This window comes from Nilaparvata lugens, chromosome 1, assembly GCF_014356525.2.
Source record: "Nilaparvata lugens isolate BPH chromosome 1, ASM1435652v1, whole genome shotgun sequence".
In the NCBI taxonomy this organism is placed as follows: Eukaryota; Metazoa; Arthropoda; class Insecta; order Hemiptera; family Delphacidae; genus Nilaparvata; species Nilaparvata lugens.
In genome coordinates, this window is record NC_052504.1 from 49,915,086 (window position 1) to 49,927,897 (window position 12,812).

Consider the following 12,812-nt stretch of genomic DNA (forward strand, 5'->3'; position numbering starts at 1 on the left):
TTTGCTAATTTGAGTATAGATATGAGTGAGTGACCTGTCTGACAGAAAGTGGCCCGGGATGGTCCCCCAGTGGCAGCGGCGCGAATCCGCCTGGCCAGCAGCGGACTGGAGTAGAGCAGACGTCGCAGCGAGAATCGCGCCAGGCCTCGTTTGTTGCGAGACGCCGACGCCGACGCAGACGCTCCTGACGAACACGTCGAGTGACTGTCCGCCGTCGTCTCCGACTTACGCATCCTGCAAAAAAATAACGAAAAATTAGTAATTCATTCATTCAATCTATAGATTGTACGTGGAAGACAGTGTTAAATAGTTCAATTTCAAAAAGTGAAAAACATTACCTACTTTTGATTTTCTCTATCAAACTTTGGAAAAGAGACAGTTTTGGGATAGCCAGTTGTTCCTTTCCCCAAAAATTCGTATGATTGGTCCATCATACGAATGCTTGTGAATCAATAAAATGAATAAAATTGTGGGGTATCTTAACATAAAAACCATCAATAAGACAGACATTAAAATATAATATTGTAAATCAACACCAGCAGAATTCATTTTTTTCTGATGATGATGATGCCCACATAAGATCTACGCTTGTGCTTGGGTAATGAGACGGATGATCATCAGAGATGAGTGGAGCATTGTTGAAGTATGATACACAATGCACGACCAAATAAGTTGCTAGAAAACAACACCAGAAACTAAAAATCATCATCATGAACTCAAAATACCATTAGAAACTAAAACACACTTGTTGATAACTTGATATTTTTGTCATAAAATTATATCATACGATGAAACTGTATATGATTGATATATTATTATGTGTTCAATATATTGAGTATTGTAATAGCAGATTGTATAAGGCCAACAGTTACAATAAAGTACATACTAACAAGAAACAATAAAATTCAATACGACTAATTTCTTTATGATTTTAAATACTGTAAATGATGTTCAAATTTAGATCTGGAATACACATAAGCCTTGGAAGTCTTCAAGAAGAAGAGCATACGATTATTATTTTGAATGGAAAAGATATTTCTAAGGAATGAAAATTCATCTCACTATTTATTAAATCTTGGGAAAATGACATTTTATACTCTTTCAACATGCTACGAAGGCCACGTTCTATTTCTATGGTTAGATAGTGCATTTCTATTTTCTCACATTCTAAACGAATTTCTAATACCATTACTATCATGAAATGCTGTTTTGTACAGAGATTGCTTCCTGACATCATGATAGGTCAAAGGGTTCTGCAAGAAACGATTGAAAGAGGTTGCCGGTTGCCGGTGAGAAATTCATCAATTTGAAACATGTGGGTGAAATTATTCCTTTATAACGATTTTTGTAAATAATTGACTAAAAGCCTGACCTACAGTCAGATGCCTGAAACATATTTTATGATACATAATTGTATCATATGCCTAAAGAATAACACATCAGGATTAATATATCGGGGACCGAGCTTCGCTCTGGAGTACAAAAGCATTAAAACTTTATTACAAAAGAAGAAATCATACAGAAATGTTTCATCTAATAACAGTAAATTGAGATTAATTCCCAGAGGAATGCAAAAATTTCCCTTACAAAGGCCCAGTTGCACAAAAGCCGGTTAAATATTAATCCCGATTAACTTCACGTGAACCAAATCAGAGAAGACCATTTCAAAAAGATGGATCTACTGGAATTATTCAGGATTGAAAATAACCCGGCTTTTTTTTGCAACCGGCACTAAGTACCTGATTGAATGATTACAAAAGTTCAACAGCTGAGTCATAATTTTGACACAGTCCTATACACATGAACTCGCTCACTCACTTCCATCACCAACAGACGACGAAATAATTATTATCAGATGTTTTTCCAAGGATGAATAATAATTATCCTTTTAATGTCCTTCAGCGAGTTTTCCCAGGAATGAGACCTAGTGCAATTGAATCTTTATATTATAAACCTACTATGTTCTGAATTTCGTGAGAATCGTTAGAGCCGTTTTCGAGATCCGGTGAAATACAAACATATAAGCATCTAAACATATAAACAGAAGTTGCTCGTTTAATAGTATAGGATAATACCTCATCAAGAGGATTGCGGAACTGAATTGTTCATATTTTCAAGGAAACTGGATTAAAAAATACAGTTTTAATAATAAGAGTTTGATAGCCAGAATTCGCTCATGTTTAGCCATTTATTCCACAATTAAAATTAAAGCATCCAGCAAAGTGATGAATGACGCGGTTAAAATTTAATTACTGTTATAAAGAAAACTAATGACTGTTATTAGAGCTGAGCCGTTATCATACTCCGTCAGTGGAACTTCATTTCAGAGATATTTCTAGTCATAATTAAAAATAAGTCAATGACATTTGGCCGTCAAAACGGAATATGGAATTTCTCTCTTTTTTGAATTATAGTTGTTATCAGTTTTAAGTTTAGATAAGGAACGTTCAAGTGAAATAGAAAAATATAATACATATAACTTTCTCTATGTGATTCAACCCTCCTTGAAGATTTTGACAAAAAATGCATTGTTACTGTATTGAAGTTTTTTAGGCTATGTAGTTGTCACAAAGCCTTGATTATGTCTCACAATATACAATACACAACATTATTAATTTTCTTTTAAGTTTACAGAAAAATCATTCATACTTTATTTCAATCTATCAATTATTTTTACGGTATTTTCAGAAACCATGACAGCTTTTGCCCAAATCTGCGTTTTTTCCAACAATCTGAATTACCGAGAATATTGATTGCTGTGGATTATGGTAGCCTATACCACGGATTAAAGAACAACAATTTTCTATTCTCTGTGCATATACCCTAGGTTAGTTTAGTTTCAAAAAGATTGAATTTATTTAGCTCAATTACATGTATTCATTTATTGAATCACTATCCAATTGTATTTGATAATTTTATTACAGGAGTGAAAGATCCAAATCGGCAATCCGATCCTGAACCTAAAACATAGGCCTACAGAAAGTATTTCAAGGATTAAGACTCCTGAAAACCCAAGATGATCATCACAAAAATATTAACAATAAAATACTTTTGTGAATTACATTACTATACTTTCAACTTCCTCTATTTCTTTCAATACTCCTTATTCATACTTTCCAGTCATACTTGGAATAGAAAGGATTCAGACCAGAAATATGAATAATATCGTAATGTCAGAAACTACAAAGACATTTTCAAGGATTGAAAAGTAGACACAGTTGCTGAATTTAAATTGCATATTACAACACAATAGAAAGCCGAACATCAACCAACCATAAATAGTTCAATGTCCTAATGCATTTCTGAAAAAAATTCAAAGCATTTATAAAACATCGTGGAGCTTTAAAGAACTGGCACTATTCCAGAACATTCCCAAAACTACGATCTTCCTCTCGGCAAGAGAAGTTTTCAATTATTCAAAACTAAAATTAAATACGCATATGTGCCAGATCCACCTTTATTACAATAAGTAAAAAAATCATGACGGGGTAAAACATTCTTATTTAAGTTCTGAAGTTACAGTACTTTGTGGATTTCTAAAAAAATATGAATGTACCGAGCATTCATGAATTTCTAACTGAACTGGGATGGTGAACTAACAAAGTTTATTTTCGTTCTGGTTTCCGGTGGAACTCATGCATGATGAATGAGAAAGCTATTTCATCTTGTTTTTTTAAAGCAACAATATTCATGACTGTTGAAATAAATGCTTTTTCGACCTTATTATTTGAGGAGTATTGATCTACCTCATTTCTTCCAACTTAACTCATAGAATTGAATTAAAATGGAAGCAGAGTATAGAATGTGATACATTTATAGAAGCAGATTGGATACGTACATTGAAGCAGAAAGAATTAGATGTGATACATTCTATACTCTCTGGAGGGTATAGTGAGGGTAATGGTGAATTTGATGAGATGATAATTAAAAGCGTCAATACCAAGATACATCATCAATGAAAATTGCATTACATTAGAATTCTTTGCATCCTACCAGAAAGCAAACCAGAATATAAGTACATAGCATAACAGTTCCCAGTAAAAATGTTGAATGAAATTAAAAGTTACAAGTAAAAGAGAAAAGAAAAGGAAGAATTTGAAGAGATGATTATGGACATTCACATCCCATAGGCCTTCATCACAAGTGAAAAATGCATGATCTAAGAAAATAACCATGAATAGAATACGCTCACAGACTCACATATAGTGTTCCTATGAGTAGTTGATTAGTGAATGAGAGAAATGATTAGTGAATTAGTGAAAGAGAGAAGACAAGGAAGACTAACCCAAGTGAGTTGATGATTGAAAGTATCCATCATATATCTTAGGCATCATCATTGAAAATTACATGGTCTCAGAGAGCAGCCAAAATATATATAGCACTTCCTAGTGAAAATAGTGAATGAAATGCAAAGTGACAAGTTAGTGTGTGTGAGAGAGAAAGAAAAGAGAGAGAGAGAGAGAGTAGATGATTGAAAGTGTTGCATGTCAGCGTCAACGAATCAGCTGTTCTCGTAAACAAAGTACGCGGTCTCGAAGAGGGAGTGAGAGAGTGTGTATGAGAAGAGGGAGGAGTAAGAAGAGCTTCCTGATATGAATGAACGGGCCCAAGATATTTATTAAATTTTTCACAGCCGTTGACGGGTAGAGAGGCGGACATTCAGCAGCACTAACTTTTCACTTCTTTCAGTGTCTATTACGTCGAGGCAACGTAACAGATTAATCCAGTTCAGTGCTCCATATATAGCCCACAGCAAGTGATGCTCCAAACCAATTGTGCTATTCAATATTCTCACTTATGGAAAATCTCTACTGTTCACATTCTAAACCTTGGGATTCAAGCACATTCTACCACTAAACATCTCTTGAATTCACAAAATCCAAATTTTAACTCCCCGACTCTAGCTGTACCTTTCAGGTCTTTCAAAAGACATTTAGACGTAAGGTCTTTTGAAGTCTTGAGTCTTGTCAAACGAAAACAGCTATCATTAGGATGATCACATACAGAGATACAGTAATCAGTATATTTAAGTATAACGACGTTTATGTTTCTTTTACTACAGTAATCTGTATACTTTATTATAAAAACGTTTGTTTCTTTTACTACTGATTGAAACGATTTGCTTCAAAGGAAGTTCATAAGTAGACTGGTCTTAATTTTGTATAATAGTATTTTAGTTACATTTTTTATAAGAAAACGTTGAATACGATTGATCATTGACTTACTGCTAGTACAAAGCTTATACTAAAGTGCCTATAAATTATAAACTCAACCACGAGTATTTTGAGTATTTTGTTTTTTGAGTAGGCTACTTTGTAAAACGTGCTCATATCTATCGTATCATCATAGTGATCATTTGTATCGTACTCATGAGCTTTGGTATATGTATGTTTATTTTTATTCTATTCTAAATTATGGTTGAATCTATTGTAAAATTGAAATAACTTTATTTGTTTGAAAATTATTAAAACGAGAATTGATGAATAGTCAAACGAGTGTGTAATAGTCAAATAGTGATTCATATGAGATATGATTAACATGTGATGAGATTTAGTAGAATAGTACTTGTGTAGAGTGTGAACATGTATAAGAGAAGAATTCAATGATACAGTATTATAATCAAGAGTTTTCGTTGAAAGACTTCTTAAATATATATGAAACAGGCTCCCAATTCAATATCAATTTGACGTCTGATTAATCTTCTAATCCTATAAGAGCGGCGCCAAACACCCTGCCTTCTCATCTGTGATGGAAGACTGCAACCCTATAATCACCTGTAATTAATGTCTTGCAAAATTACGTTCCACTTGTAATCGATTGGCAACTGACATCAGAGGAAAAACGATTCAGAGTGGGTTTTCCGGCATAACAATAGCAGTGCTCAGTGATTTGCTTGCTATACATTATTATGCAATAAATTTGTACTTCTATTCCTAGGGGGTAGTAGATTTTTTTACCAATTCATTCCTAACATTGAGGTTGCCTATAAATAAGTTCTATGTTCATAGAACTATAATAATAGCTCCATATTATTATAGTTCTATATGAGAGGTATTGGTCTATGAACAATCAATGAGAAACAAAAATATTATTTCGCTGTAGGATGAGAATTATATAAGTATTTGATTATGCTTGGGTGATGAATTGAGAGATGATCTAAATCCTAGACGCTTGGCAGGATTCGAAGATTCGAACCAACAACACTGTTTCAGCTTCAGCATCAGCATCAGTCTATCGAACGTTGATAGATGATAGCGGCATTTGAAGAACCAATATATACCACTATACTTATACAGTATAATGATTTAACTTATTACAGAAAGTTTTAGTAGTAAGTTTACTACTACTCAAGTAGTATTACTAAAGTTTATTACTAAAACTACTAAAGTTTAGTATTTTAAGTTAAAAGTTTACTACTACAATAGCATTAGTTTAGTTTCAATTATTCAAGTACAGTTGTATCATCGTTGATGATTTATTTTATTATCAAACAATTTGAATGGTGAGCTGAATAGTGTTATAATGGTAAATTTGTAAACAAATTGAGCAAGAACTAGAAATTACAATTTATTAATAGTAATTTATTCAAGAGAAGATTCAATGAAATTCAAGATTTTAATACTGTAACACCGTATGAACAGCAAGAGCACTACTGAATGGAAAATAGCTAGAAAAGCATCCTACTCCATCATTATTTACTGGTGTTTCAGATTCGATAAACATTATGGAATATTTCCCGCATTTGATTATGATTATTTAGATGGATTAGAGCGATAGCCTACCTACTCGTTATGAGTTCGGATGGACCAATTAAGATAATTGTATTCATTCAATTGATATGGGGAAAACATGAAAAAATATTAGAAATTATTCCTATTTGTCAAGACTAGATTTACCAGTTACTTGACCCAGTGATTCTTATCAACTTGTTATTATCAAGAGGGAATAACTTGTTTTCGAACCTGGGAGTGCCCCTGTATCAGTCCAATAAGGCCTCTAACTAATCAGGAAGATTAGAAACTTAATCAGATATTATACTAATATTGGCATTTGATATTATCCATATTTAAATAGTATGAGGTTTTTGCAAAACTATCTACAAGCAATGAGAACATTGAGTCAATTGAAGTGTAGTTTGCGCCAAAGTTAGCGTTCCTAAATGAGCAGGTTTCAACTTCAAAATTAACAAACTTCAACAAAAGCTTCAAATGGGTGAAAATTGAATGCTCATTTGAAATATTATTATATACCTTGAAATTTATTTTTGACAGACTGGTTGGACTTTGATAATTAATAGTTAATGAGTGCATTGAGGAGACCAGAAAAGAGCATTGAATAAACGGCGTCAGAGCAACAAGAGAGCAAGAGACACTTTGTGCTATGGTATGGTTAAAAGACTATTTACCTGATAATATTTCAACGACTGAATTTCGAGAAGCTTGGAGATAGTTCAAATAGATTCAATATTGTAAGATATTGATAAACTCATACTCGTGTTCAAATTATAACAGATGTAGACCTACAAACCACTAAGTAAACTCGTGAACAATGTATGAGTCATCAAAATAGAATTACTGATAGATTCATAAATTATTCATAAAAGTAGACTGATAAGAGTAAGCAACAGTATTGAGCAACATTATCTTACAAAATTAACAAAATAGACATAAAAACCACATTTATGGCATCTCCATGCACGAGATAAGTGTGTTTGGATTTGAAATTTAGAGATGAAGCCAATAATGAAGTTGCATCTTTTTATACATAAATAAATGATTATATAGCCCATACTTATTTGATTATTCTGTACATCCAAGTCTTTAATAACTTGACATATTTTTTTAATGTAGACATCTTCAATATTAACGGGAATAAATATACGAACAGAATCCAAAGCTTTCATTGGGTAATCAGTCTAGTTATTTACAGATGAATTGTGCACTGCACATATACAGTATTCCCAGTTCTCTCCACTATAATTTCTACTTATACTTCAATTGTTGAAATTCGAAATTTTAAGCAATTTGGGACCAACTGTAAAACACAACTGAACACTAAAACAGGACTAACATTCTATGAGCTTTGATGAATAGAAAATAAATGATGAACCAACGACCCAGAACAGCAAAAATTAGCAAATAGCTAACAAGAATCCTAATTGTAGCTTTTCCTTCTATAGTTTGTACAACTGATAAAATTTTGCTGTCATATCAGAAATATTGGTCATAAATGCACAAGAATTCTGGACATTACATATTGTTAAGTTAATTAACAATTCAATTATTTTAAAGTATGGAGTACAAATCTGAGAAGAGTTTGTGAGAAGGACATGATTTATAAGATTTAATGTTATATGATTCTTGCCTTTCATCTGGTTGAAACTAACTTGGTATACTGATTGGATCAAATCAAAAGTGTATAATTATTTGTAATATCATCGATAGTTCCTGTAAATGATTAATTTGAGCTATAATTTCAATGAAAGTTTTCTACTAAACTCTTCGAGAGCTTTTCAAGCATCTTAAACTTTGTCATAACTGGCAAACTAATTTCTTATTAAATTCAACAATCATTATTAATTTCACTTCACTTCTTCAACACTATATTGGATATTGATACTACTAGTATTACAGTTGTAACTGAGAGTTTCATGTACTTTTGTTCATATGAAAGATGTTCATGTTATTTCCAGACTTTTTCAGTGTCCAATTCAAGAGACATTCATATCCTAATCTTGACCCGATTTTTCAAGGATAATTTGAGAATTCTATCATGATATCAATTAATTATGGGTAGTCTCATCAACAGTATTTTATTTATTTTTATTGACTAATAATATAAATGGGAAATTATGTAACCCGATATGATCATGTTCAGATTGACTGTGAAAGCTGAGAGTAAGGACACATTTTATGTCTAATCAGATATTGCTTCTATGAAATCGATTTCTATTGCGTAATAGCCCTGGTTTTATTGGTTACAATAAACCATTGTGCTATTACAATAGCCGCGAAGCAGCACGTCATCCGGCATATCGTAGTTCAACATTTAACCATACTTAAAATAATGATTAATCACCAACCAAAATAGTAGAGATAAAAGTTTGACACTCAACTTGATAAGTTATCATTTAACTCATTCAAAGAATGATCATAAACACATTCCTCATATGTGATGCAAACAACTATTAACATTCTCAATAATAACAATTCATAATCATGAATAATTGAATCTGAACAGTATGAATTCAGTGATATAATGTTAAAAAGCATTGTAATTAATCTATGGGACCACTTTCTAATTACAGTAGTTCATCTGATACGTTTTTTAGAAGTGGCGATATTATTAATTACTTTAACGGCGTACCATTAACTTACATATCGACATAACTGGAAGGAAACATCAAAACTAAAAAAAGAACGAAGGTGAAATTGAGACAAAGTAACGATCAACGCAATGGATTTTCTCAAGGAATCTAATTATTTGCTCAATCACATTGAGCAAAACTCATTTGATTCAATTTTCTTCAAAGCTGAAGTAAGTTGGGTGAGTATGTTCCCCATGATTTTATGGAAATAACGAGATATCTAGTAAATATGTATAATGGTTTCTCTATAATAAAATATACACTACAGATTAACATTCTAACAGAGACATACTTATTGATGTGCTTCAAATACATCTACTCAAGACATTCTATCCACGAAGATTTGGATATTGGATATTCTACTGAATAGCAATAACCTTTTTTTTAATGAAGAATTTTAAATTTTCAAAGTCATGCAAAATAGTTTTCGATAATTTGATAAAATTTCTCACCTAGTTTTGAAAAACAATCCAAACTACAACACCACAAAACGTAAATTAGCTCAACTGAATACACACACCAACGAAATAAATTAAACCAATAATAGAAAATAGCAATTTTATTCGCAGAGCACTATTCACTTACAGAACAATTTGCACACTCAATTTAAACAACTTCAACTATTGTCTGCCAAATTTTCACAAAATAGAAGGGGATAACTCACTCACACACTCGCAATGCACAACGACACGTACACACTGATATGGGACGCAGTACAACAAACCGGATATTTATTTTTATGCAAACAGCATCAGATATATTTATACGCGATGGTACGGAGTAATTGCAGTGTGTCTGTCTAGCAAGCATGTTCTCAAGACACTGATAGTGCGATCACTAAATTTGAGAGTACTGACTGACGTTCAAGACCAAAACAACCAGCTGATACATTACATATCAACCCCCTCTTGCCACTCCCCTCCCACACACACACACAAGCTCTACCTAAGATGTGACGCACCGCGAGATGATTCATCAACCGACGCATGCAATAGATAACTGTTTTGCAAATTTCTGTGCAGAATGTTGTTAACATCAACTATTGTAGTACAGTTTACTGTAGATACAAGTGTGGAGTGTTCATGCAGTTTATTGCTGAAAAGTGCTGATAGGGTGCGTTAGGATTTTGAAACTCATGCCAGGAATGCGGCCTTCTAAAAGTTTAATGGTCCAATTTATGAATAAAGAATGTATTTTTTAAATTAATGAGAAAATATCCAATTTTACAATATTTCAAGGACCAACTCCTTACCCAATGATTAACATACCCAAGACCAATTTTTTTCGCTGAATAGTATGCTCACACGAGTCCTAGAATTCTGGGTGGAGCACATTTTCTGATAATTCAACCAATGTACAACATCCTGTTGTTCATTTACAAAAGTATAATTTCAAATGATTAAATACAGAGAAATGTGTATTCGATTTGTGAGTTAATTCAAATCTTATGATTCACAATATATTATTTTTTATAATTGATTTATTAATTGCAATTGTAACATTAACATCATTTATTAATTTTGACCTTTGGACGTTTGTAATGGGCTGGGCAGAGCAAGGTAGAGTGCTATTATTTTGTAATCGCCGAGTATTTCTTTTAAATGTTGGAATTAAAATAAATTTCCAAAAAAATATTTATTCATTTAAAACTGAGGAGTTATTTTAAGCTAGAACCCTGAAATTTAATTAGCAGTATTAAAATGAATACCCCTTGTGGACGGAAATCATGCTACCACTTCAACACATTATATTTTAAGGTCCATCACACGGATGAGGTTTACATTGACATTTGTGATGAATTTTTTAAATAGACCTCATGAGAAGAGAGAAAAATTGTGATTACCTTTTAAAATGAAAGAATTTGCTAAAGGAATAGTTAGCGACCGAGCGATAAAGCTTACTTATCAGTAACTGTATATTAGATAAGAGTACCGTTCTATACCGAATATTTTCTAGAAAATTATTCAATAAAATTATAATTATTCTGCAAATAAAGCACGAATTAAATACATAAAGTCACAAGTAAGAGATGGGATGTCGAAAAACTTAAAAATCAACAGAATCGAAATGACTACATTAGACTTGTTCAGATTAAAACCAGAGACATGTTAGGCTCAGATGGGGTTGAAGAAGTATGGTCCAAACTAGCCACTGGCTTGAAAGAAGCAGCAGATGAAGCGATCGGTGAAAAGAGATGGGTGAGAAACGAGAAATGGTTCGACGATGAGTGCAGAGAAGTAATAAGAGAGAAGAATGAGGCAAGAGCTCGGATGATTCAAAGGGAGACTAGACGCAACTGTGAGGAGTACAAGCAGAAACGCGCGATAGCCAATAAAACATGTAAAAGAAAGAAAAGAGAGGCAATGAAGAATCAATTGGGAGAAATAGAGTGCTTGTACAGACAAAATGAAACACAGAAGTTTTACAGTGCTATGAAGAAAATTAATAGAGAATATAGGCACAAAATTAGCTCCTGCAAAGACAAAAGAGGAAAAGTTATAAGTGAAGAGGACAATGTAATGGAGAGGTGGGCAGAACACTTTGAAGAACTGCTAACATCAGCAGAGACCAATGAAGATGAGGGTGGTCGAAACGGGAAACGGGATGAGGAACCACCAATCAACACAGATGATGTACCACAGCCAACATATGAGGAAATAGAGGCTATTGTTAAGCAGCTCAAAAATGGCAAAGCAGCTGGGGAAGATAATATACCTCCTGAAATGATAAAATACGCTAGTCATTTCACAGTGCGGAACATACATGAGCTTATATGTATGATTTGGAGGAAAGAAGTCATGCCGCAATGCTGGAACATAGGCCTCATATGTCCCATTTATAAGAAAGGAGATAAACTAGAATGCTCCAACTACCGTGGGATAACTCTGCTCAGTGTAGTTTATAAAATCCTTTCAAGTGTAATCAACAAAAGAATGACAATATATGTAGAACGAATCATTGGAGAGTATCAGTGTGGTTTCCGTCCTGAAAGAGCGACAGCAGACCAAATCTTTACAATAAGACAGATCACAGAAAAGTTCTATGAGCATGACCTCGACCTACACATTTTATTCATCGATTTTAAACAAGCCTTCGATAGTATAATAAGAGGTGAGTTATGGAAAGTACTAGATCATTATGGCTTACCGAAGAAGTTGATCAAACTTGCCAAAATGTCAATGAACAAGACTACGGCCATGATAAAAGTTGGATCTAGAAAAAGTAGAAAGTTTGAGTTCAACACTGGCGTAAAGCAAGGTGACGGACTGTCAGCACTCCTATTCAATGTTGCATTACATCGTGTGATAGACGTCATTGACAAGAGAGGCAGCATTTTTCATAAAATGTATCAAGTATGTGCTTATGCCGATGATGTAGCCATAATTGCCAGAAGAAAAGATACCCTCCAGGACACGTATAAATTACTAGAAAGAGAAGCACAAAA

The 12,812-nt window shown here is 33.2% G+C and overlaps 1 protein-coding gene across 2 annotated transcripts in view; it reads right to left on the reverse strand.

The window, feature by feature from the left end:
• LOC111045130 (E3 ubiquitin-protein ligase RNF19A) overlaps nucleotides 1-12,812 on the reverse strand; it is a 145,438-nt gene that overhangs the window by 80,553 nt on the left and 52,073 nt on the right. The window contains exons 1-2 of one of the 2 annotated variants that reach the window (XM_039435791.1): nucleotides 9,820-10,201; nucleotides 35-234 (exon numbers count right to left, since the gene is read on the reverse strand). In XM_039435791.1, the coding sequence (XP_039291725.1) occupies nucleotides 35-233 (199 nt within the window). In that variant the 5' untranslated portion in view covers nucleotide 234; nucleotides 9,820-10,201. Of the gene's footprint in view, nucleotides 1-34; nucleotides 235-9,819; nucleotides 10,202-12,812 lie in introns of those variants that run through there. The other variant, XM_039435784.1, reaches the window with a different exon arrangement.